The sequence below is a fragment of the Macrobrachium rosenbergii genome, chromosome 14, assembly GCF_040412425.1.
Source record: "Macrobrachium rosenbergii isolate ZJJX-2024 chromosome 14, ASM4041242v1, whole genome shotgun sequence".
Lineage (NCBI taxonomy): Eukaryota > Metazoa > Arthropoda > Malacostraca > Decapoda > Palaemonidae > Macrobrachium > Macrobrachium rosenbergii.
The window spans coordinates 41,850,310-41,877,346 of record NC_089754.1 but is presented as its reverse complement, the minus strand read 5'-3'; the positions used below and the strand labels follow the sequence as shown (position 1 = coordinate 41,877,346).

General features: G+C 37.3%; 1 protein-coding gene across 1 annotated transcript; it reads left to right on the top strand.

The window, feature by feature from the left end:
* Positions 1 to 13,943: 13,943 nt before the first annotated feature.
* Positions 13,944 to 24,242, top strand: LOC136846031 (major facilitator superfamily domain-containing protein 6-like). Its single transcript, XM_067116660.1, is given in 14 exon segments — positions 13,944 to 14,288; positions 15,503 to 15,637; positions 16,041 to 16,163; positions 16,710 to 16,924; positions 17,353 to 17,454; positions 17,623 to 17,877; positions 18,118 to 18,162; positions 18,164 to 18,251; positions 18,794 to 18,879; positions 19,616 to 19,784; positions 20,202 to 20,346; positions 20,595 to 20,746; positions 21,307 to 21,456; positions 21,861 to 24,242. Coding segments are annotated over 14 exon segments (1,791 nt in total). The 5' UTR covers positions 13,944 to 14,284; the 3' UTR covers positions 21,983 to 24,242.
* The last annotated feature ends 2,795 nt before the right edge of the window (positions 24,243 to 27,037 follow it).

Below are 27,037 nucleotides of genomic sequence, written 5' to 3'. Positions count from 1 at the left end.
AACAAGTGGAAGTACGCCGTAGAACTGCGAAGATCTTACGCAAGACTTGATCAGTATGAACAATCATGACCACATAAAATAAAATGGCAACAAACGGTTAATAAGAGACGAACAAAATGTTATGGGAAGTATTATTTCATAAGCAGGATCCTTGCAACGACAGAAACAATTGGATAACCTTGAGTTTATATGATGCCTTACAGTTAAAAATAACAGCCACACCATGTCTTCATTTAACTGACTTATTTTATTCTAATCTACGTTTTCTATATACAGTAATACTGCACAGGATTTCTATCTATACTTTTTAAGCAAATTTATCATTCTATTGCAAAGTTTGACGTGATGAACAATTGAATATTCTTATCTAGCCTCTTTTAATATACCAGATTCCAAAGGTCTGCGGCAAAGTTTAAAGAGCTGATTTTCGGGATGCTGTTGCTAGCCCCATGCCCGTGCTCCGTAGATGGTCAAAGGAGTTTATACGCAAAATGCCTGTAATTTATCGACGGCCAGAAATAACTGAGAATTTTACATTTATCCGTTCGTTTTGCTAATAAGAAAACCACCACAGTCAAAGATTTCAAAAGAAGGCCAATAGTTAAAGAGCACTGTCAATTCTATACAGATTTCAGTTAAGATAAGAGGCCAGGGCCACACGGGGTGGCAATGCAGGATGCATGAGGGAGGAGAGGCTAGAGAGCCGGGATGAGGATGGTTAATACGCTGGGAAGTCAGTTAAGCAGGAGAAAGGACTGGGACAGATTCATTAGCGTTCAGAGTGAGACAGGGTTACTAGTAGCTTCCACAAGCATCCTAAACACACATTTCATGTGTATATATATACCATATATATATATATATATATATATATATATATATATATATATATATATATATATATATATATATATATATAGAATCGACCGATCACTTTTACCAAATTTATATATATTTTTCTTTCCAGTTTTCCACAACGACCTTTTAACGTCTCGACTTCCTGAACAGCACTGCACAGAACTGAAAACGCTAAAAGCGTCCGTCCTTTTAGAATCCCAGACAGATTCTTTTCACATTTGCATTTCCACTTCTGCTGGAGTCTGTTTCCTACTTTTATAGTCCACCCCCTTAAAAAAAAAATTGGAAGTCAAAGCCATAAAGGAGTGTAAAAGTATACGGTTGAAACTAAGTCTGACGCTAAATGACGTTGGGCCATTGAAACTCCTGACACACGAAGGACCTATTTATTGATCAGCTTCAACAAACTTTAAAGGAAAGAAGAATTCCAGCAAACTACCTTTAACTGAAGTTATGAAACGCAGCTTGATAGAAACAACTGGTGCATTGTTAATGCTTAAAGGATACTGCAACAATAACCTTCCCTTTGAATTCCACGCGTGCTTTGTATTTTGATTAGCAGTCCGAGGTGACTAAGCAACCTCTAAAACGAATATGGTCTGATGTTGATGTTGCTGTAAAACAAGAATGGTGCATTCTCTCACACCATGTTACGCAACAGTAAATTACCTAAGTACTTGTAACTTTACGTACTTGCATTAAAAAGTACTCAAAGACAAAATAAGGTTGACTATATCTTACTCCAAATAATAATAAGTGACGGTTAGGTAACGGCTATTATTATTATGAGGTATGTTCTAGTTTTTTTCCTCTTTCCACCATACTCCTTTTCACCTAAGATGGATTGGCTCCAGATAGTGTTAGCCTTCCGTTTCCACGTACCGTTTTTAAACTTCCAAAAATAACTATCTTATTAATGGTGAAATGGTTTCCGTGACTACAAAACGTTACTTCTAAATCGAATCTCCGGAAAGACTAGAATCTCGAGAGGGCAACGTGAACGATAATTATGCCTTCAAAGTTTTATCACGGTATCGCCATTTCTCGAGAAATCCTGCTAAGACACAGGCAGGAGCGAAAACAAAAGCTTCCAACTTCGTTGCTGGAAGCAACAACAACAGAAATGAACGCACCAACATGAACCACAAAAAAAAAAACAATGAAACCTTTAATGAAAATACGATTTCTTCCCGCATAGCTGAAAAAAAATATTATATTACAAGATATAGACGAACGGACATTTTCGATGTTTGGCCTCTCAGATGAACGAATTTTGCAACACTAAGAATACTGTAAGTCCCTCCAAAATCAGCCACGACTTACAATATTCAGCTAACAACCAAGTGCATATTTCCAAACTTAGGTTAACGAGGATAGCTTGAATCTAAGGAAATGAACCCAAATCGTTCCTTGCTCATCCTCGTATCAAATACAGAGCGAGAGAGGTATATAAATGGTGCTGCCCGTTTCCTTTACTGTGGACTAACTTCAACTTTGGATTCCCGTTTTCTTCGACAGGTTTGCTTCATGCCAGTTTTCTCTGGGCGAAAAAAGTGACGCAGATCCTGACACGGTCGCAAAAATGCAGACCACGTCAATATCACTCGCCTAATAAAAGAGCTTTGAAGTGCTACTGAAAATCATAGAAGAACCACCCGCGTCACGAATGAGAAGTTTTCTCGTGAAAACAAAACCACATCACTTGACACCACACTCAGGTTCCTACCAACCAGGATTAGGTTAAGAAACTTTTTCACAACTAGCAACCTTGGTGAAAATCACGTACGTATGTTGCATCCTTAGATGTCACAACCACGAGGGATTGTTCAATAGAGAAGACATCGCAGAAGCAGTCAGTAATAGCAAAAGGCTTTAAACACTTGGATTATGTAACTCCCACAATTCTACCTTTCACGATTCACGTATATTATGGGCATCATCCCCTAGTTGCTTTCTGCGGTAATTATGAAATGGCATGAATAAAACTGATAAAAATTCCATCCAGAATCAATTGTTAGCAGTAATTAAAACACGAGGAATGAACCCCAGAATTATTAAAAGATGAGCAAATTTATATATATATATATATATATATATATATATATATATATATATATATATATATATATATATATATATATATATATATATATATATATAATCATGAAGCTACAAATGTCGCTTAATATCAAATTCACGCTAACTCAGGAATATCTCCGATGGAGAATTATCCATCGGAGATATTCCCGAGGTAGCGTGAATTTGATATTGCTTTACATTTGTAGCTTCATGATTGTATATAAATCACGGTGTGATAAAAAATTTCATAATAAGAGCTGCGTGTTCCAAACGTACCAACGAACTATCATGGCGGAGGTGGGTCATTGCCGAGGCTAAGTACAATTTCCCCGCTCACGACGGGAAAAAACAGTACAGCAGACTCGGTAATGACTTATACCTCTCTTGATGGCGTAGTGGTAACGTCTACTGGAGTCGCTGAATAGGCCCGTGTCAAGGGTTCGTGTCCCGACGGGTACCAATTCATTTATCACTTATATAAATTCCCTTCGGTGATAATTCTCCATCAGAGATATTCCCTAGGTAGCGTGAATTTGATATTAAGCGACATTTGTAGCTTCATGATTGTATATAAATCACGGTGTGATAAAAAATTTCATAATAAGAGCTGTGTGTTCCAAACGTACCAACGAACCATCATAGCGGAGGTGGGTCATTGCCGAGGCTGAGTACAATTTCCCCGCTAACGACGGGAAAATACAGTACAGCAGACTCGGTAATGACTTATACCTCTCTTGATGGCGTAGTGGTAACGTCTACTGGAGTCGCTGAATAGGCCCATGTCAAGGGTTCGTGTCCCGAAGGGTACCAATTCATTTATCACTTATATAAATTCCCCTTCGGTGATAATTCTCCATCAGAGATATTCCCGAGGTAGCGTGAATTTGATATTAAGCGACATTTGTAGCTTCATGATTGTATATAAATCACGGTGTGATAAAAAATTTCATATATATATATATATATATATATATATATATATATATATATATATATATATATATATATATATATATATATATTGCTAACTTCCTTGCTTCACCTATTCTTGAATTACCTTTTATTTTATCCTACCATCATCTAATATATTTACTTCCAAATACTGCGACTGTTATTCCATATTTAGCCTTCACTGTTCCATCTTCCTGTTTCAGTTTACACTCATAACATTACTCTTGCTCTCATTTACACTCATCTTTTTTTTTTTTTTTTTTTTTTTGCAAATGCTTTTAAAGTTTTTTTTGCTAATCTCTGCAGTTTCTCTCCACTATCCTAAATCAACACTATGTCGTCTATAAACATCATTATTCCTCACTCCCTTCAAGATCCATTTTCTGACCCCATAATTTTGTTACTACATGTACTGACCTTTCTCTGATCCATTTTCTGACCCCATAATTTTGTTACTACATGTACTGCCCTTTCCCTGACTTCTCCTATTACTCTATCCATAAAAAATAAACAGCCACACTTCTCATCTAACAGCCCACACCTATACCACTCTTTCTCAACACAACCTTCCCTTCTGTCTTGCAATAGCACCTCAAGTAGTCTCAAATTTTCTTTCACTAAAACTCTCACTGCTAGTTACATGGTCTCTTTGCTTCACTTTACTTTTACTCACTTGTCATAACTACCCATACAGCTATATTTCACCCCTTCCTCTACAGCTTGAAATTACATGAACCATAACTTTTGTTTCAGTCAAATAATGATCACATATACCTCCAGCCGATTCTACTCTCAACAACACATCCATTAACTTACTCTTCCTCATACTGTGTATATGCTCGGTCTTTCCTTTTTGTTTGTGCTTGAGTGTAAGCATGCATTTAATCCTGTGATCCTGTCTAGCTTTAAAGAGATGTTCAGTCCTAGCTTGATTCTTTTGCTACAGACGAAACATGACGACAGAGAGTTGTTTATTACTGATAAAATGACTTGGCATATTTTAACGATACAAAGTCACGACTTCCTAGACGTCACTGCATTTAAGCAATGCGCTTACTTTTCGTAATTTTGTATCTACGCAGACGAAATTGTTTTTATAACGTCATGTTTTCCTCGTCTCACAAACTCACGTTCTACAAAAAGATAAATGTTTATTGCTTCAAAAAGAATGAAGTTCAACCTCATTCTTTTTGCATCTTCCTTACTCACATGATTTCTTCGGGTCACGGCTAGATAAAGCACAGTTGCTTTCAACAGTGATCTCTGCATTTTAAGAATAAGACTAACAAAACAGTTTTAACGAGAACTTAATACTGACAATGAAGTAACGTTGGGTCCTTCGGAAAAGCTTTAAATTCCTACGTCGTCTAGCTTCTTATTCTTAAAACTGATTCTCCCATTTCTCTATCTCGGGTCACCTTTGCGGAACGAGGGAACGTAACTTCCAGATTAAACTACAAAAAGTGAAAAACACACACACACACACACACACGCCTAATAACCACAATTACAGTATAACCCCTTTTTTATGACGAACACAAATCTCTCTCCTAAAATGAAGATTATGTCCTGCTACTAACTACAAATATCAATCAAATCCGTCTGGGAAGGTGTAACTTGACTTTGTGAAAGATTTAAAGGACTAAAATAGCAACGGAGTACCACCACTACAAAAATTACTACAATAAATTAAATTCAACAGAAACAACCGAGCGTTACGATTGTTATTTCTCATGATGATGAATGGAATGGCTCCATAGAGCGTCCCCTGCTCACAGTGTACTCAATTTGGCAGATGCTATCCTTCATCTCCCATACCAACGACCATCTAACTGAAGCCTTTGGTTGGTGCACCTAAGCAAGATCTCAGGAGACGGAGGTTGCCATGGGATATCCAGTCTCTTGCCCCTTTTCTGGTGGAATCACCTTCAGCGGTAAGGTAAACCAGGACAGCTATGGAGTGGGCCTATTGTAGCCTCTGCCCGGACAGATTTATAATCCTCCTCTGTCTGTCTAAGACGTCTGCAGCTGCGAATTTCTCTCGCAAGGAGAACCCTTTCATCTTTTACTAAATAGTCTTCAACAAGTTTGTGAAGTAGTAACCTGGCAAGTGAGGGTTTCAGGTTGTATTCCTTGCCCAAGAGGGCCTGGGTAGCTGGGTTACAGGTTGTATTCCTTGCACAAGAGGGCCTGGGTAGCTGGGTTACAGGTTGTATTCCTTGCCCAAGAGGGCCTGGGTAGCTGCTATGCTGGGTGATCTCAGCTGCACCCTAAATCTTTACTTGTGAATTTTCATAATGATGCGGATCACCATCCCCTCTAACGGAATGGAATATAGAATTCCGGCCAAAGGCCAAACACTAGAACCTAAGAAGTCATTCAGCGCTGAAAGGGAAATTGACAGTATACAGATTTTAAAGGTGTAACAAGAGGAAAACCTCGTAGTTGCACTATCAAACAACTGTTATGAGAGGGTGGGAAGTAAGAAGAAAGAAAGAGAATATAAACGGAGGCACAGTAAAAGGAATAACATGGGTTGCAGCCAGGGGCCCATCCCCTCTAAAGATGATGTTTTGGTCAAATACAGATTAAAAATTGGTAAAAATTAACCTTCATATTTATGTCGTTCTGACAGTAGGAAAATTTTACATACAACTCTGTGCAACAGAACAACGGGCAGACAAAGATAAGAAATCGGTATGAGAGAGAAAGGAAATCCATATCATCTTGTTATGCTGGCGAAAATAACACCTAAAAAACAGCCCCAAAGGTTCTTTTTTTTTTTTTTTTTTTTTTTTGTAGCTCATGTAGCCTACGTTGACATTCACTGCTTTGCACCAGCAGTACTGGCCTCCCCAAGCACGGCGGACAGGAATGACCGTTACGTAAAAATTGCTTTTAAGTCATCACTGCAAGCATCTGCGTTTAGTTTTGAAGGCTATTGATGCTAATGGAAGTAGTGTGTGTTGGTATATCTGAATGGAGAGATTTCGTACAGTTCCACAACTTCTGTCATTCACTTACGTTAAGATTGAGAGCTACTTAACCGTAGGCTTTCACGGTCAATTACAGTACATTGGTCTACACTTTATTCCGAATTTTCCAAGATGCCTCGCAAAGTAGAGAGAGAGAGAGATTAAAACGAAGCTCCTACAAGTAGTAATTGTTTTCGAGCTCTCGCTCGAAAATTTAAAATTAAATCTGTAAGTGACCTAGAATCTATGTCCAAAGGATACAATAATGTTGGCTTCAAAACCGATTTATCTATGACAGCAACATTTACACAGAATCTGAGAATGTGTACACATTTGCTCTGACAATATGTACACATTTGGTCTGAGAATATGTAACATTTTGTCTGAGAATATGTACACCTTTGGTGTGATATTATGTACACATTTGGTCTGAGAATATGTACACCTTTGGTCTGAGAATATGTACACATATGGTCTGAGAATATGTACACATGGTCTGAGAATATGTACACCTTTGGTTTGAGAATATGTACACCTTTGGTCTGAGAATATGTACACCTTTGGTCTGACAATATGTACACTTTTGGTCTGACAATATGTACACATATGGTCTGAGAATATGCACACATGGTCTGAGATTATGTACACATTTGGTCTGAGAATATGTACACCTTTGGTCTGAGAATATGTACACAAATGGTCTGAGAATATGTACACATGGTCTGAGAATATGTACACCTTTGGTCTGAGAATATGTACACCTTTGGTCTGACAATATGTACACTTTTGGTCTGACAATATGTACACATATGGTCTGAGAATATGTACACATGGTCTGAGAATATGTACACCTTTGGTCTGAGAATATGCACACATTTGGTCCCAACAATTTATTTATTTAGGACTCATAAATTTGCAATTTACTAATCAAATCAGTCTGCACCATAGTTTGGCAACTAACTTATGGGACTGATTTTTAAATGAACGTTGGACCACAAAGCCAAACACAGAGGCACTTTCAGCAATTCAACGCTTACAGGTGAAAAGAGGGAGTTGGAGTGGTTGGACAGCGAGATGGTAGAAAGGAAGTGGGAACAGAGTTAAAGTAAAATGGTAAAAATGCGCAGATATGGGCCCTTAGTAATAACTAAAGTGCCCCACATAAATCACTGACAGCACTGCTTCCTTACGGGGAAATAGCTTACGAGCGTTATTTAAATACATCATCCCATACTAGAAAAGTTAACACCAAGGATACTAATATCAGACGCCTGAAATCAAGTTCTCTCTCTCTCTCTCTCTCTCTCTCTCTCTCTCTCTCTCTCTCTGATTAAAATGTTTTCTGAGCTTTTGAATGTCGTGTCTGCAACGGTGGAAGAATTTCTGTCTGTTTGTCTGTCTCTCTGTGACGAAAGAATTTCTGTCTGCCAGGGGGAAAGTCAGTTTTAGCTGAATCTCTCTCTCTCTCTCTCTCTCTCTCTCTCTCTCTCTCTCTCTCTCTCTCTCTCTCTCTCTCTCTCTCTCTCATACAAAATGTTTTCTGAGCTTTTAAACCTCTTGTCTGCAACGGTGAAAGAATTTCTGTCTGTATGCCTGTCTGTCTCTATCATGAAATTGTTTATTTGAATTTTCCAGAGGAAAAGCCAGTTTTAGCTGAATCTCTCTCTCTCTCTCTCTCTCTCTCTCTCTCTCTCTCTCTCTCTCTCTCTCTCTCTCTCTCTCTCTCTCTCATCTTAAAACATTATGTGAACTACGGCTTTGGGCACTTACCCTCTCTCCCTCTCTCTCTCTCATCTTAAAACATTATGTGAACTACGGCTTTGGGCACTTACCCTCTCTCTCCCTCTCTCTCTCTCTCATCTTAAAACATTATGTGAACTACGGCTTTGAGCACTTACCCTCTCTCTCTCTCTCATCTTAAAACATTATGTGAACTACGGCTTTGGGCACTTACCCTCTCTCTCCCTCTCTCTCTCATCTTAAAACATTATGTGAACTACGGCTTTGGGCACTTACCCTCTCTCTCTCTCATCTTAAAACATTATGTGAACTACGGCTTTGGGCACTTACCCTCTCTCTCCCTCTCTCTCTCTCATCTTACAACATTATGTGAACTACGGCTTTGGGCACTTACCCTCTCATTTACATCATTTACAGGACGTGCAACAAATGTCAGACTCGGCAGCAGCAGCACACAAATCTGTACATTGTATGAAATAGTAATGCCGTACCTTTAAACCTTCCAAAACAATACCAAGCATATGACGTCGGAAAACCATGATGAATTCACGTCACATCTTGAGGAAAGCTTTTCACAACAAAACACAAACATAAACAATCCCTGGTGGTCAGTCTAATTAAATCAGGGGAGAGCAGAACTTTTATTTTGAGATGCGAACAGAAGCAGATTTAGAAATCGTGGAAATATGTAAAACTTTCAACTTCACCTGACTCAATCGATTTTAAAACCTACACTACATGTATCTGAATGCCAATTCCTGTCATTTCTATTAACTATCGCGTCGTGTACATCACTGAAGTCAGACACCGTTTGGTTTGATTAGTACGCGGATAGGTTACCATCAATAAATACCAAACCCCTTTGATATATGAGATCTCGTGTCCATCTGCGAATCTAGAAACCTCGTCCCAAATTTTATCAGAAACTTTCATCAAGCCTCGGGAGCTTGGTGTGAGCGGCAATTGGTCGAAATACGGCCCGAGAAGACATCAGAATCACGCAGTTTTAAAATAAATCACTAGAGTTAAGTGCTCTTATTCCCTGTATCTGACACCAGCAAGAAAATGCAGATTGGCCCTAAGAAAGAAAAACGATTTTTCCCCCTTCCCTGAAAAATCTATAGCGCCAATGATGACCTTAGTGGTAAATTATGTGCTAGTAGGTTAGCTAACTCTGGTGGGTATAGCTGCCAGAGCAGAGAAGGGCATCAGGCACGCAACTTCATCCAAAAAAACATTTGGTGTGGAAGGAAATGATTAACATGCTCTGGAGCAACATCCTCTATGGGGTGAAATTCGTAAAGATGGGACATATAAACAATAAGAACAATAATTTACCGTATAGCTTCGTTTTTCATCACGATGTATTTTCACTTACACAAACAATGCTTCCACATCTAGATACAGTTCTGGTAACAATGCAGTCCGTGCCTTTGAATGCAATCTAAAATATTTCTTAATTCTATTGCTTTTGACAGTACCATCTCCAGTTATCACTACAGAGCATGCGTTACCCACCACCCTTCCCAACCTCACCCCATAATTTCTCACTTTACTGTACATGCTTGTTTACAGTTTTTCCCAAGAGTAGTGGGGTGTGAGGGCGAGGTTGAGGAGCTCTTCGTTGAAGGTTATTGAGAGGTGATAGGTCATTTAAATAAAGTAATTTTCTTTTAATCTATATTAATATGACAAGCATTTGTCTTTCTGCTTTCCCTGTGGCTTTCGGGACTCGTTACGACTCATTCCTATTGGGGATGATGTCAATCAATGTGGCATGTTCAGCTGTTGAATTTATCCTTTCAAAGAAATATAAAATCTAAACAAAAAGAGATTTTGGCGATAAAACGAGAGGCGAATTTGTTTCAAACAAATGCAGCAAAACTCTGCTTAAGCGTTACTAACTAAATTTTATTGCTATTACCTTTCCTAATTATTATCGCTACTGCCACCAACGTCGCCACTGTCACAACCTATCACTGTCTGTCATTAGTTGGTATAATTTTCTCCGTAAATACAGACCACGGTAAAACAATGGCCTGATGGCTTAGGCATTTATCATCTTCTTCTTCTTCCCATCAAACTTTCCACCAAGCAGTCACTATTTTTCCCTCTGTCACTCGAACCTTCCCATGAACGATTTCATTTAAGCCCCACATTATTTCTGTACCAGTGTGCGGTAAATGTGCCTCCCTGTCGAACTTCTCCAGTTTCCAGAGGTCCTTTATTCCTCACACCGTTGGACTGGAACAGCCTCCCTGAGGATGCCGCGCGACTGGAACTTCAGAAGTTCAAGCGAAGATGCAATGTATTACTACCTTAATACAATTCAACTTGTATTTTAATATTTTACCTACATCTTTATTTACTTATTTATTTGTTAATTTATCTGTTTTTATAACGATTTACCTCCTCTTTCTGTATTTCATATTACGTTTTGTTACTACTTTCGAATGAACAACGTATTCTTTGGAAGCTTGACTTTCAAGTCAATGGCTCCTTTTGTGGGCTTGTTCCATATAAATAGGGTTCAACTTCTGAATAATAATAATAATAATAATAATAATAATAATAATAATAATAATAATAATAATAATAATAATAATAATAATAATAATAATGAAGATTCCAAAAAGGCGATCGTATGGCACAGACTCACATTCACAATTTCACTCCATACCAAGGAATGCCTGTCACGCCACTCTGCAGAATCAGAACAATCAATCAGATAACAAAGACAAAAGTTGATTAACGCCGAGACCGCTCTTCGTCTAATCATGATTAATTTTACATGACAGGAATTCGTTCTGATAAAGCTTTCGTAACCTATAAGAAACGGTCACTTAATTTTATTTCTCTTTTCTTAAAGAGCCCAGTTACATCTTTGCCTCTATTACCAGTCTGGAAGAGTCCAGAGGTTCACACAAGACCTAATATCCCCAACTTTAGTACTTTGCAAACACTACGGAATCCCTTAAAGCAAAACTTGAGCTGGCACAAAACCAGCTTTATTTAGCTAAGACAACCACAGTTCCATTTACATTACAAAATTTATCATTATCATTAATATTATTTAAAATGAGTACACTTTCGCTGAGTGAAAAAAATGAGAAAAAACAAATATTCAAGAAAACAAATATTTAATAATATAAATATATATATATATATATATACATATATATATATGTATATACAAATATAAATATATATCATATATATATATATATATATATATATATTATATATATATGTATATAATATATATATATATATATATAATCACAAATATATAAAATATGGAACGTATATGAATATATAAATAATATTTTATACAAAACATATGTAAGGAACTGAATCACGAAAATATGGAACGTGAAATATAAATAAGACAAAAATGGAAAGTAATGGAGTGCTGTGGGGCCTTTCGACTGTCGTCCTTTACTCACCAGATTCAAGATAATATAAAAATAAGTTTACAAAGAAAGCTCATATAAATGACAGATTTTATCTTTACATATATTTTATCTTTAAATATATATATATATATATATATATATATATATATATATATATATATATATATATATATATATATATATATATTATATATATACATGTATGATGTAAAATCCCAAATATTCACGTGATTTAATTACCAGTTTAAAACACAAGAAATATTTAAAAGGAAACGACAGAGTGTAGAGTACCTTTGTGTATTTGACGTGTCTCTAGGGCAGAGAGAAAAGGAAATTGCCTGGTAAGTGCATCGTACACAATTCAAAAACGAAAAAAGCAAACTACTTGTCGACAAATGCACTAAATTAGCTAAATACTCAAATATGAATATATATACATATATATACACTATATATATATGTATATATTTATATATACTGTATATATATTATATAAATATATATACACATATATATTATATATATACATATAAATATATTGATTACATTATCCGTATCCCCCGTTTCAACTACAAAAATAATAATGCCATAACAAAATCGCTAAGAACAAAAAAGAAAATAATGCCATAAGCTCAAATTTAAAAGTCTGAACACATCTTTACAAAAGCAGGTTCAAACATATTCCTGCTAACATCATCATTACAAAAGTAAATTTATGTTGCTGTTTGTTCAGGCAATGTGCTCAGTAAAACTAAAATAAAAACAAATAATAATGCCATAACAAAATCGCTAGTCTAGAACACACAAAAGAGGCCAAATATCTAGTTGCTTTTCACTATTAGCTCAAATTTAAAAGCTTACTGGAACACATCTTTACAAAAGCAGGTTCAAACATATTCCTGCTAACATCATCATTACAATATCAAATTTATGTTGCTGTTTGTTCAGGCAATGTGCTCATCAAATTGAACTAAAATAAACCAACAAAATTTTGAATGGCCATTGTTTCTGCTTGCAAACGCCCTAATAATATCTATTTTTTTTTTACGTTAGAGCTTTCTTGCTGGAATATCATAGTGCCACTTCGTCCCCCAAAGATGAGAAATTTACAGGATAAACATTGGCACTGTCGTTTCCTTTTAAACATTTCCTGTAGTTTAAACATGTATATATGTTTATATATATATATATATATATATATATATATATATATATATATATATATATATATATATATATTATATATATATATATGTATATATATATACATATATGTATATATATATATATATTTATATATATATATACATATATATATATATATAAATTATATAAATGTTTGAAAAGAAAACGACAGTGCAAATACAGGAAATGTTAGGAAAGAAGTTGCACAATTTACTACGTGAGCTGTAAATTCTTACTCGTGTAAAATAAAGAGATATCTATTTATATATATATATAGCAAGAAAGCTACATATTATTAATATATAAGAATATATATATACATATATAAAATAAATATATATATATATTTATATATATATATATATATATATATATATATATATATACAAAAAAAGTATGACTGATGTAAATCATCTTATTCTATAATATATATATATATATATATATATATATATATATATATATATATATAAATATATTCACTCATATTCTTCATATTCTTCACTGTGTTACTCGACCAAATCTTAGTTGACTTTCAGCACTTCACTCGAAGGTGAAGGAACAGGTTACTTTTAGCTCACGAGAAATGATTACGTGGGCAAAAATAGTGTACAAAATAACAAATTAAAAAATTAAAAATGCAACAGGAATGTCTACATTAACCGCCTCCCAACCTGAGATTTTTAAAAAGCGAGTGGATTCTTCAGGGGAGAGACGCCGCATTGCGGTCACGAACCAAAGCGCCCGTTGAAATTCACTGCATAAAAACCGCGGATGAACGCAGGAAGCTAATGATGAATGCCCCCGACGTCACTGTCACGTGACATCTGGTACCACATACTACAAAACATGCCCAGACGACCCAGCGAAGCCACAGAGGAACGACAACCTCTGTCAAAGTAGTGAAGTCCGAAGTCGTTCTCTCTCTCTCTCTCGATATTCCTTCGCCTGAATACTCGTTACTTTGCACTGTTCCTTTCAAAGAATTAATGAGCAACTACATCGGCCTAGCAATCGTTCACAGGCTGAATTTCCTTGGGATCTTCCATTCACAGCAGGCAGAATCTTCTAGAAGCCAAGATGGGTAAGTTAACAATCTAAAAAAAAAACTTTTTTAAGCACTTTTTAATTTGCAGAAACTTCGTGCACACCTTTATAAATGTAAAGACTTGACTGTGTTACGTGAAGATAAATTATAAAAAAATTTTTACCACGAATGTACTAGAATTGAAGGTATGCTACGGGTCCATTAATGATCACGCCATGGAAGTATGGACGTTCCACGATTCTTGTTTGTTATTTCATTTAGTCACGACGGGGAAAAATAGCGGTTATTTAACACTTGCTTGGTACACCTGACATCGCCATACGATCACGGCGACAGGAGGAAGAAAAGTTATAGTATTCGCGAAAAACCGAAGAAAGAAGCGAATTCTAAAGCCCGGCGGCAAAGCAAAAGAAAATCAAGTAACTGTGCAATGTGAGGATTAATGATGACCATAGAGTAACTAAGAGAGGGGGGAGCCTAAGCCTAAGAATTTAACAGTAAACCTTAGAGATACAAGCAAAAGAGCAGGCTTACTCACCAACATGAAACAGAAATTGCAGAGCAACTGTTGGTCCAGTTCTAGTTTCGAGGAACACCTGGAAATAAGAGAAATTTGTGAAATTTTCCATCCAGCTTAACTTCATATGCAGTCAAACATATGTATAAATGACGAGTACGCTAAAAACTTAGTTAATGCACAAATAAAAAGTTGCCAAATAAAATTATCTAATATACAACAATTAATCTAATAATTAATTAATTAATCTAAGAAAAATAAGTAATAATGACAAAATCTGAGGAATAAAACAATATACCATGCATTTAATATGTGACAAATTACCGGTACAGCTGTAAAATAAATCACAGATATCAATAAATCTGAATTTTCTGTGGTCAGGTTACTCCTTATTAATTCAATTTATAGAATACGAGACATGTTACACAACCAAGTTCATATTCTTTTCTATTTCTTTATGTATTTTGTTTCTTTTACAGTCAACAACTAAAAGTATTTAAATTCATTTTTATGAAAACAAAACATAACACTGTTAATAAACAATGTAACACTACACCAATTATCCAGACATACGACTATGCTTCGAGCTGGAAAAAAAAAAGATATATGGGCTTATGTGGAAAAGAACTACTGGCATAAGGAATTGCCCTCGCATCTGCTTTTAAATTCAAAAATATATCGGAACGACATCTAAACTGTTTCAATTTTTTTTTTTTTTTTACAAATATTTCAGAGAACAACGGGATCAAAAAGAAGGAATCGGAGGCAGAGAGAGAGAAAGTCAGCTGGTGGGAATGGCTTAAAGATGAACTCACGCCCAACAGGGAGCTGATCAGCATCAAGTTCATCCTCTTCTGCTACACTGGAGGTAAGAGAGCAAGGCCAATTCTAGGATAACCAGAATACTTAAAGTTTACAAAAACAAAGGAAAAGTAGGTGGGCGATGCATGAAATTTGCCAAATTTATTGATTTTTCTAAACCAAGTGACAAAAAAAAAAAAAAAAAAAACAACGGTCATCAACGTCAGATATCAAATAGGTCTTCTCTGAATGATAAATTAATGATGAAATCGTTTCACTGTAGGCCGATGTTAATAGCCCTTGATCATAACTGCTATTTCTAGTTAAACTTTAACAGTACCCAAACTTGTTGCTAAAAGAACAGTTACTAAAACTTACAGCAGACCTCAGGAGACTAATGTGAGTGGCAACGGGTCACAGTGAGATCCCGAGAGCCAAAAAATGAGTCAAACTTTTTCATGGTCCCTCAGGTTCAGCCGCCTTCTTCCCGTACCTGACACTACACATGCAACAACTGGGGATCACGATGAAGGAAATTGCAATCATCTACGCAATTCTTCCGGTGGGAAGCATACTTGGGCCACCTATCTCTGGTAAGAACAGTTGGAAATATTCATTTCTCAGTGCTAATGAAGGAAAATTGCAATGCTTTTTCTGTTACATAACTTAGGGAGTAGCTTCTTTTTCTGATTTTCCAATGCTTTTTCTGTTAACATAACTTAGGGAGTAGCTTATTTTTCTGTTAGAATTTTAACTTAGAGACCAACTAATCTGAGTAATGCTTAATTTTTTCTCATTTTTGTGATGTTGGATGTAGTGTGTCAATGCAATAAACTGAATCCGACCATGCGCATGCGTGATTATGTAACAGTGCAGTGAACAGTTTGCCATTATCATAGAATTATGCAGTATCAAACAAAGGAACCCCCCAAAAAATCAGAAGGTGTTTTGAATTTGCAACATATTTTAGGAGCCTGATGAGAGCGATAATGGATCACATCAAGACCCAAGAAGCCCATAGAGTGAGTGATCGTTTTATAAAGTGGTGTAGCGGAAGGAACTATGCTTTCTGCCCACGGAACACCATTTCTTCATGTTGTATTCCTGTCCATAAAGATTCGTTTTTTTTCTAATCTCAGGAATGATAGCGGACAGGTTGGGGCAGTACAAGGTAGTGGTGGTCTTGAACATAGTTCTGGCGACAGTGCTCCACGTCCTCCTACTCTATATCCCAACGCGGACGCCAAATCCACTGACTTTTTCCTGCGGCCCCAACGGGAACGACATGACTTGGGCTACCTGTGACTATTGCCACCATGAACGCAACAACACGGACATCGCTTTTACGCTTGAGGTAATGAATGAGAGCACGTTTTAATGAAATTCATAAATACACACCTGCTTAACGCGGATATTTTAAAATAAGGTAAAACTAAATGAACAGGTAAATAAGTACTTATTTACCTCTGATTTTACCAAGGTAAAAGGAAACAAGTAAAGTAACATGTATGAAACTGAGACTGTAAAACATTGATGATTAAAAATTACCAGTAGTTGTGCAAAGTCATTAGTAAGAGATTTGCAAATTAAAAAAATCAGCATTCTGTTAATATATATTCTTTTGCACAAAATGTTTATAAATAAATATTAATCACCGAGAAATCCCGTTCAAACAACTCAATCCCAGATCTTTTAGTTTCAAGCACCTAAAAATAAAGTACACCACCTAAAACAAGACATCAAATGCCACTTCAACAACTAATATCATTTTTGTCATTGCAGGAATGCACATTCAAATGCGACTCTCCACCGGAGCAGCTTCAGCTGTGCCTCTCTTCAGGACTAAACGCGACTTCTTGCAGAAGCTTCGATGTTGCCGACGAGGTAAGTGGACGTTTCAGAGGAACACAAATACATAAACACACATTATATGTGTATATTTAAATATATCTATATGTATAATGTATATGTATGTATATATTATATATGTGTGTGTGTATTTATCACTACTAACCCTCTCAGTATTATAAAACAAACGACGCTTCACTTCAGATCCAGGTGAACGGAACAGTTTTCTCCCTGATGGAGAATGACACCTGCAGCCACGCCTTCCAGCAGATCCTGCACGAGGAGAAGGTCTACCAGAAGCTCACGTGCCCATCGCCATGCCCCGTGCAGTGCAAAGTGACCGGATCGCCCCACTGCCTCCACCCGGACGATCCTGCCAACAATCCTTACACCTTCTGGATCTACTTTTTCCTTCGCACCATTGCTACGTTCTTCCTGGCCTCTGGGTATACGATGCTGGTGAGTAGAAAGCCATCGTGATTATTTTTTTACTTTTATTATCACAATTCCCAATCACAAAACCACTCAGTTAAGAAAAACATAATTGAGGAATAAGATTTTCCTCTTATTTCACAAAATAGGCACTTCTAATAAATTAGCTTAGCAAGTTATTTGAGATCTATTCCCTGTTTTAAAAGCAAGACCATCCCTTGCTCGAATTTTGGGAAATTCGTCATTTCGTCTTTTTTTTTTCAACAGGATGCCACAACCTTGGCCATCCTGAAGGATAAAAGCGGCGAACTAGGGAAAGCAGAGACTTCTCATGATGTTGGGTTTGGCATCCATGCCCGTCTTGTCTGGCCTCCTCGTCGACTATTACAGCGAAGACCTTGGTAACTCATTTGTTTTCTTTGCAGTTTCTTAGGCAGTGATCATCTTCAACATTAACGTTTTCACGTCAAGTTTATAGTTCTAATGACTTCTCCCCACTCTCCTCTATTTGGTGCATTTTCTACCAAAAACCCCATTTGAGTCTAAGCCCCTCCAGCGGCCGGAGTCCTTCTGCCGGTTCCATATCTACCACTTCACTTTAACAAATTCTTCCTCTACATTCTCATCACATGCCTAGAACATCTCAGTATTTAAGCTCTGTTTTTTTTTTATCTTCTAAATACAGCATATATTAGTTGCATAAAATTTATGAGGGCTTCTCTTACAAATTGTGGGAAATCAAACACAAAAATCTTAACTCCTGGAATATAAAAAGTAGCAGAGGTTCATACATATATATCTTTCATTAGTTTTTACCAAAACTCAAAACGTGATATCTTTTACATTCCAGTCTAAAACTACTTGAATATACTATGGTGAATAGTCTTGAGATCCATTTACTCCAGTAATTAACTAAAATCTCTTTCGACTATGCATCAAATAGGTTACTCGGACTACTTGCCAGCTTTCTACATGGGAGGAGCATTTACAATGACGGCTGCAGTACTCGTTATGAGACTACAGTTTAAGGTAATGACCAATATAAGTGGAAATTTTAGTTGATTTTTCTACTTTAACTCTCGTCTGATGCGCATCTACGTATCTATCAACCCACCCGCTTGTTGATTAGTTCAACTTTATATAATTCTTATCTCTATCGTTCGATAACTCCTTCTCACTTCATGGACAAACCATTTCACCCTTGAAGTGGTTACGTTTCTTTCAATTTCTCTATTGGTTTCCATCAGGCTCTTATTGAAACATTCTCAGACTTTTTTCTTCAGTGGCTGCCTGTCACGCAATGATGAAATTATTTCAGTGGTTGTACACAGCTTCAATTTGATCCAGTGAAAATTGCAAATCCATTCGATTATTTAACTTATTCTTGCTTCTACTTAGGTTTCACGTCCAATGACATGACCCCGTATACCATCAGCAAGCACTGAATCCCACACTTCTTGATTCCTGGCATCAGTCACTGTCCAAGCATATTACTTGAATAGGAGGGAAAGGGAAAGGGCAGTGCCAAAACTTTTGAATAATAATAGTACTAGTGGTCAAGTGGATAGGGAGTTCCCCTGCACCAACAAAGGTCGGGGTTAGATTCCAACTGCGTCTCTGCTGAACTAAACAGTGACTTAAGTACTTGATGTTTAGCAGACGGAGAATGGTATCGGCCCAACGCCACTTAGGGACAAGACAAAATCATAATATTAATTAACAGGTAAACAAGAAACAAAATAAATCTAAAATTTTCGTTCTTCAGGTTGATGTGGCGGGAGAGGACATCTGGCACGACCTCAGGTCCCTTTTCACGAGGCTGGAGATCGACATCTTCCTAATGATGGTTCTCATCCTTGGCGCCAACCTGGGCTACCTTGAAAATTTCCTCTTCGTGTTCCTCAAAGATCTCGACGCTCCCAACGTATTGCTGGGTGAGCGAGAGTTAAATGGCTTACTAATTCATTCCATAAACAGCGACGAAATTAGAGGGATAACTGTGTGGAACATATTTATCATCAGTAACATCAGCATGATCAAGATCCCAAAATGAAAGAAGGTTCTCACTGGGTGGTGAAAGAAATATTTGATAACTTACATGAAGTAACGTGGAGAATGTTAAGGCAAAGATGAAATTCCTATGTCAATTATAATGTGATGAGCTTACAAATGAATCTTGCATCCTCATTAAAATCTATTAATAAAATCCACTCAACTCCTAGACAGCATAGTATTCCGTGACTCTGAGGTGTACTTGGTCAATAAATTTATATCAGTTGTGTACACAAAAAAGTGAGCGCATGTTATCCTGATTTATACGTACTAATTTATATTCCCTGTCTTCGTAACAGGTTTGACGCTGACCGTTGGACATCTGGTTGGGATTCCCCTTATGTTTATGGCAGACAAAATCATCAACAAAGTAGGAAGGGCCACCATCTTCACTATATCATTCATGGCCTACGCCCTGAGGCATCTCGGCTACGCCCATCTAACGTAAGTAAGCACTACTGCAAGAGTCAGAGCCTGTCAGTAATTATCTCTTGAAAGCAATTCCTGCTTAAATGTTGCTAGTCATTTCAGCAACACACTTTCTGCACCTGGTGTTAATGAGTACTACCCATTAGCACACACCTTTCCAGTAAGGGCCGGGCCTGATTTGCGCCAACATGGCCATCTAGGTCTCTGTAAAATATGTCATCACAATACTGATCTCACTGTAAAACCCTCGTTGTCCTCTGCAGCAACCCCTGGTGGACTTTCCCACTGGAGCTTCTCGAAGTTCTGACCTACGAACTGATGTGGGTCGCAGCTACCAACTATTGCCCAGTCCTGGCACCCAAAGGTTTGCTGGCAACGATGACGGGTTTGGCTGGGGCTACTTACTACTCCGTTGGTGAGGAATTTAGGATTGGTTTCCCTCAGAAAGTTGCTTTTCAAGCCATTAATTTCGTTTAGCAATAAAATTAGAAAGTTTCCTTTTCACCTAAAGTTACATAAGCAACTAATTAATAAAGTAAACTTGTATTCGTCGATTTTACCTTGCATAAGATCTCTAGTTGTAATGTACGATACAGTTGGAAATCTATTTGGGTAACGCGAATTCGCTACTTAGCTGACGATTAATTACGCAGATAGAAAATATTACAACACTACATCAATCAGGCACATTAAAAACAACGCAACACTATCTTTTTTATTCTAGTTTTTCCCAGCTAAAGAAACAGCTGAACCACCAAATGCAATGCACGAAAAAACAGAAAACATTAGTCACATTATTTCCTTCGAACATCTGTAAAAATCCTCTCTATCACGAATCACTCTCTCTCTCTCTCTCTCTCTCTCTCTCTCAACTCCTTAACTCACATGTCTCTCTCTCACTCTTCTGAATCAACACTCGAAAAGAGAAAATGATTCTTTTCGACGAAACTGACAAGATGCTTGTGCATTCCCCAGGTCGAGGCGTCGGATCCCTCCTGGGAGGGTACCTGATCGCCTCTATCGGTCTCTCGAACACCTTCCTGGCATTCAGCTCAATCTCCTTCGCGTCGGGGATTCTTTACATCATCATCTACTTCACATACCTGAGGAAAGTCATGCTGTCAGGTGAGTTGTGCAGTAGTGCAGAAATTGTTATGGAGTTAATTTAGAACAATTTTGTTCAAACTAGGAGTAGCCCCTCATTATTGTCTAATCACTACTCTTGTCCATAATTTAAGACAGAAATCAAGCTTAGTTTCTCTGAAAAATGTGTGCTACCATGCTTTGTTATAGATAAATACCTACTTATTTTGAAGATTTATCGAGCCTCTTTATTACATTTTGCCTAAGGTCTGTTGCAAGTTGCAAAAGAATAAATTTTTGGGGTGAGGTTTTTCGTCCCATGTCCATGAATATATTTACAAATAAAATCAAAATGATTGTCACTGCCGAAAAATAAACAAATATGCTAGGCTACACTATGACCAAAACTTTATTCCTTACTATCCGCAAACCCGCTTTCTTTCCAGAGGAGGACGTGAAAGAGAGGGAGAGGCAGGAGGCTGAAGAGGCTAAAGCCATGCTAGACGCAGATGGGAGACCTGCAGTCATTGTGACTCCCAAGGAACAGCAGAACTCTTCTACGTTGTGACTTACGCCAAGTTGCAGAAGTGTGGACAACCTCAAATCTTCGGATACTTCAGAGCCTTACTAAAACTCGTTGGGTCCTAGCGAGGTTGCGGGTGCTGAGGAGTCAGCATCTTCATTATCGCACTTCCTCTTAAATTATTTAACGTCAACAGCGCAAAACGTATTCTCAATAAATATAACTAAGATTTGCCTCTTAGTGTGCAGTTATCACCAGAGACAGTTACGTTTCCTGGGTAAAAAAAGTGCCTTTCTCGTGCATGGTATTTTTTCGACACCACAATTTTCCAAAATGATATAATCTTACACATTAGTGTGATACAATGTTTACCTCTCATAAGGCTTTACCTCTTCGTAATGACACTTGTTACACATTCTGTGATGTTATAAACTTGTAAATAGATCTACATTACTAATTTCTACTTTAATTATAGTTCCAAGCGAATCCATCACCAGAAGCAGTTGCCTTCCAAAAATTATCAACACTTTACAGCTAATTCACTACAGGATATTAAATCCAGGCACCAATTTCTGTGCACTGGACCAAAGGGTCTTGATATCTGATGCAGCTTGGACGGGAAATGTTCTCAGCAGTCCAATAAAATAGGAGCAAGCATTATTACCCATTCTTCTAACCAAATAAAAACCCAGTCACTTTTACTTTAATATTTCGCCTTCATACTCATTCAGCCTATAATAAGCACACGCCAAGGATCCAGGATAACAGTCCTAGTCAATCTTTCCTCTTTCTTCTTTATTAGGGTCATGTTGGTTCTCGTAAAATGCAGGGCCCAGAGTGCATGGTTTACAAGACTTTCGCTGTTCAGATTTTTCAGTATTTCTTTGCCCGGGACCATGGTTAACTTTTATCGTCATGCCAGGGACATCTGGCAAACAGCGGGGGCGATGAGATGCTGAGATGTATTTTTCACTAATTACGTGTAATTGTACAATGTAACAATGTACGGATCATGAAAGCTAACAAGGTAGGATGGCTATTGTTGGTCTAGAGCAGCTCATAGAATCTCGTGATCTGAGAGAGAGAGAGAGAGAGAGAGAGAGAGAGAGAGAGAGAGAGAGAGAGAGAGAGAGAGAGAGAGAGATTCATCGCGCTATAGTACCTGACTAGGGAATTGCAGACACGCTTGCTATAGTCGGTTTCCTTGCACTTTATTCAAGGACCATGGTTTGGGAAAAAGTGAATCGAAATTTTTGTTCCGAAAACAGTCCTTAGGGTGAGAGAGAGATTTTTAACCATCGGATTCTGATTCCCTTCACGATATAAATCAACTGCATTTCAACAAAATCATTACAATAATCGAACTGAACTATAAGCTCACCACTCTTTAAGAGGCTACGGGACCAACGCTGAATGCAAATACAAGCAAAGACATAATAAATCTTTGAACTACAGATTATCATAAGAAAATCAATTGTTTTAACAGTCCAGCAACTTGGATTTTTGAAGGGTGTCTTGATGTGTATTGGGACGGAAATATCTCATGGACTTTTTCCCTTAGCTGTTCTGTTTAGCTATAACATGACATTAAACAAGAACTGATAACCGATTTGGTTCCATGTATGTATGCACAGTATGTAATATGATGTATATAAATATATATAAATATATATAAATATATATACGTATATATAATATATATATACTTTCTCTTTACACAGAATGGCTGCAACCATTTTCAACCTGGCAGTAACTCTCTTAAGTTGAATAAGTACCAGTCACGAAAGTATATGAATGTGGTTCACACAGGCGCAATAGGTTTAGGGCCCAACGTACCCACACCACTTAATTCTTGTCTCGAATTCGAAATCTGGACTCTCTTGTTTGTAAACTGAGTCCTATACTGAAACTAAACATTCACATCCTTCAGTGTCTTTTTAAACTAAACGTTTTCATACTTCAGTAACTTGTTAAGTCAAAAGTTGTTATCCTCGAGTCCTTTACTACAACCAAATAAATCTCACCAATAAATAGGCCTACCTTAATCAAACCAATGCTTCAGTGCTTCTTGAAGCAAAATATTCCCGTCTTCAGTGATTTATTAAAACCAAATATACTCATTTAAGGCTTTGTCATATCCATATCTTTGTCATTCATTTGGCAGAGATGAGGATTAAAGTTAATAATTAGTGTAAGAAGTCAACTGCACTCACATTTGTATTTTCTGCTACTTAACAGGTCCTATTAATGCATTTCAGGTATGCTGTTGAATGTATATAAATGCATGACTTCGCATACGAATGCCGTGTTGGTATTCCAAGAGTGTTAACTAGAAAACATAATAAAAAATTAATTACTCACTGGTATCTTCATTAACACCTTTGCCAACCTAAAATAACTTACGACTCTTCTTGCTTAATAAGCTATGAACGTTTTCTGTCATATATAAATGACACCAATAGTTTCAGAAATAACTACATCGGTCTTACCTGGTCATTAAGGAGAACTTCAGTTAGAACTGGCCATCGTTGAGGGGCAAATAATCATACCAAAATATGAGACACCAGAAGCAGCCTAACCTAACCTACTTTTAGTATAGCCTAGCTGTCACCCGTGGTCTGCTACCACCATTGAAAGGCTAAATATACTTTCTAATATTGTACCTCTACTCTGTTCTACTGATGTGCTTACCCTTATTCTGAATCAAGACTTCCAGGTGCAGGACTTGAACGAATCCAGTTATAAAGTCTTCAAGCGACAGTGTTGTTGTTATATTAAGTCAATGGCATTTTACTGAACGCACTACTTAGATTAAGCCAGCCTTATGCTGGCAAGGGATCTTGCTCTTCACCAGGCCGTAGAATGCCCCAATTTCGCGCTGTATATAATCTGAAGAAACGGAACCACATCACTGCACTGATTACTGTTTAAAAATCCCGTTGGTATTTGATGAACTGAAATCTTGAAATGGGTTAGCGAGGAAGCGTGGTGAACTGGAAAACGACGGAAGGTTCTCGGTTCGGTAATACATTCACTTCACTATACCAACAATGGACTGCCCGGAATCGGGAAATAAAAGTTACTCGCATAATGCGACACGGACAAGACCAAGTGAAGAATATAAATATTAATATTATTTTACCGGTTTCGATATATTAATTCAGAGCATCTTTAGGCCAGATTTTTCCTTTACGAGGTCAGACGTCTGATGAAAGGACTTCTTTATATTTTGTGCATGATCTAAATTAATTTTCATGGGATCTTTGTCTCACTGCTGTGCCGGTTTTCCATGAACTAGAACTTTCTGGTGACCCGTACCCATGAACTAATTCTATTTCTCATGTCACCTTATTACATTTTCGGGTCGCCAATGGGCAAAGTAATGCTGGCACAAGGCCACGTTAGCATAAAACCAACCTACTACATTTTTATTAATGGAATGCCCTTTTCCCTACTCACCAAAGCGACAACCACCTCTGTCTTTGAGCTCTCAGTTAGTTTACTAGACTCTGAATCTCTCAGCCATAATGACTTTTGTAAAGAGCTATGTTCCATGAAAGTGAAACTTGGCAAGAATCCTACATGTACTCCCTAACCTTACCTCCTGTAACATCCCTGGTGTTTTGGCAAATTTTGCATCGTTTGCAACATTAGACCTACTGCGTTGCAATTTCACATTCATAATCGTGATTAGCGGCCCCTGATACTGCACCTAATGTAAATATCCAACAAATACTACTTTCTTTACCAAATTAGCATGAAGAAATCCCATCTTGGATTTAGGTTACTTGATTATTTCCAACACTTATTTTGACAGACACACGGGGCAATGAACTCTGGAAACCAGCGGTAGTACGTACAGCCAGACACAACGTCGCATAATACTGACATTGGGAGTATGACCTACCACGCAGGTGCATCTTAATTGTTCTAGCCTGTAAATTGGCCTGCTGCACTGAATAACGATGTTTTGATATTTTTTCCTAGAAAGCCAAAACATTCCTCTGTCCTCGTGGTACTAAGAATCAAATCATATTGCCTCTCTCCTTATATCTCCTCCCCTGCACCAGTGACTTTAAAAACTAAGTTTTATCTCAAACGTGCGATTTTGGTCAGGATCAACGTTCTATAAGTAACTGAATCTTCGTTTATCTTCATCAGTCTTCATTGCTTTTTCTTATTCATTAAGTTCTGAATGGAGTGCTATTATTTTTGCCAAAGTATTTGAGAGGGAAATTACATCAAGATAATAACGATAAGACATAATTCTCACGTATGATAAAAATACAAAATAACTGGCAAATGGCAATTTCCAGAGGTTTCGAATGCAACAAAATACGTACTTGGAAAACTTCGTCGGAACAATACCTTGTAGTGAAAAGAGAGGAAAGGAACATGAAGACATACTGATGAGAGTTGGGAATAAAAAAAGTGATATATTCAAGGATTATGAATACTCTTCTGATTCATTAAACATGACAACAAGCCGGCAATGTCTAAGCATATATGATAGCATTTTATATATATGATAATATTTCGCAACGGTCGGTAACAATTAATCATTTTAGTTATTAAAAAATCATGTGAGCGGATATGTTTGAGAGAGAGAGAGAGAGAGAGAGAGAGAGAGAGAGAGAGAGAGAGAGAGAGAGAGAGTCTTGTAGAACATTAAAAACATCAAAAGCAAGCAAGGTGCATTTTAAACAAATTTACAAGGATGATCCTTTATGACCGAAGGGCACACGGTGATCTGTTGCGTGATAGTACCGAGTTCCGCTCATTGCGGAACAGGAAATACGTAATGTTAACTATCGAATTTACAACAATGAGGACAGAGAGGAGCAGTGATTAACTGACCTCTCTTATCCCTTTACGCGAGCCTCCAACCAGCTGCCCCCACCTCTCTCTCTCTCTCTCTCTCTCTCTCTCTCTCTCTCTCCTCTCTCTCTCTCCTTGTTTCTCTACATGGGCCTTACTCAGGACCCATTGTTTCTCTTTTGCTCCTCTCTCTCTCTCCTCTCTCTCTCTCTCTCTCTCGTAATTTTAAGTTTAAAACTCCAAAACAAGGAATCCTGGAGATGGCCCTGGGTGTATGAATTA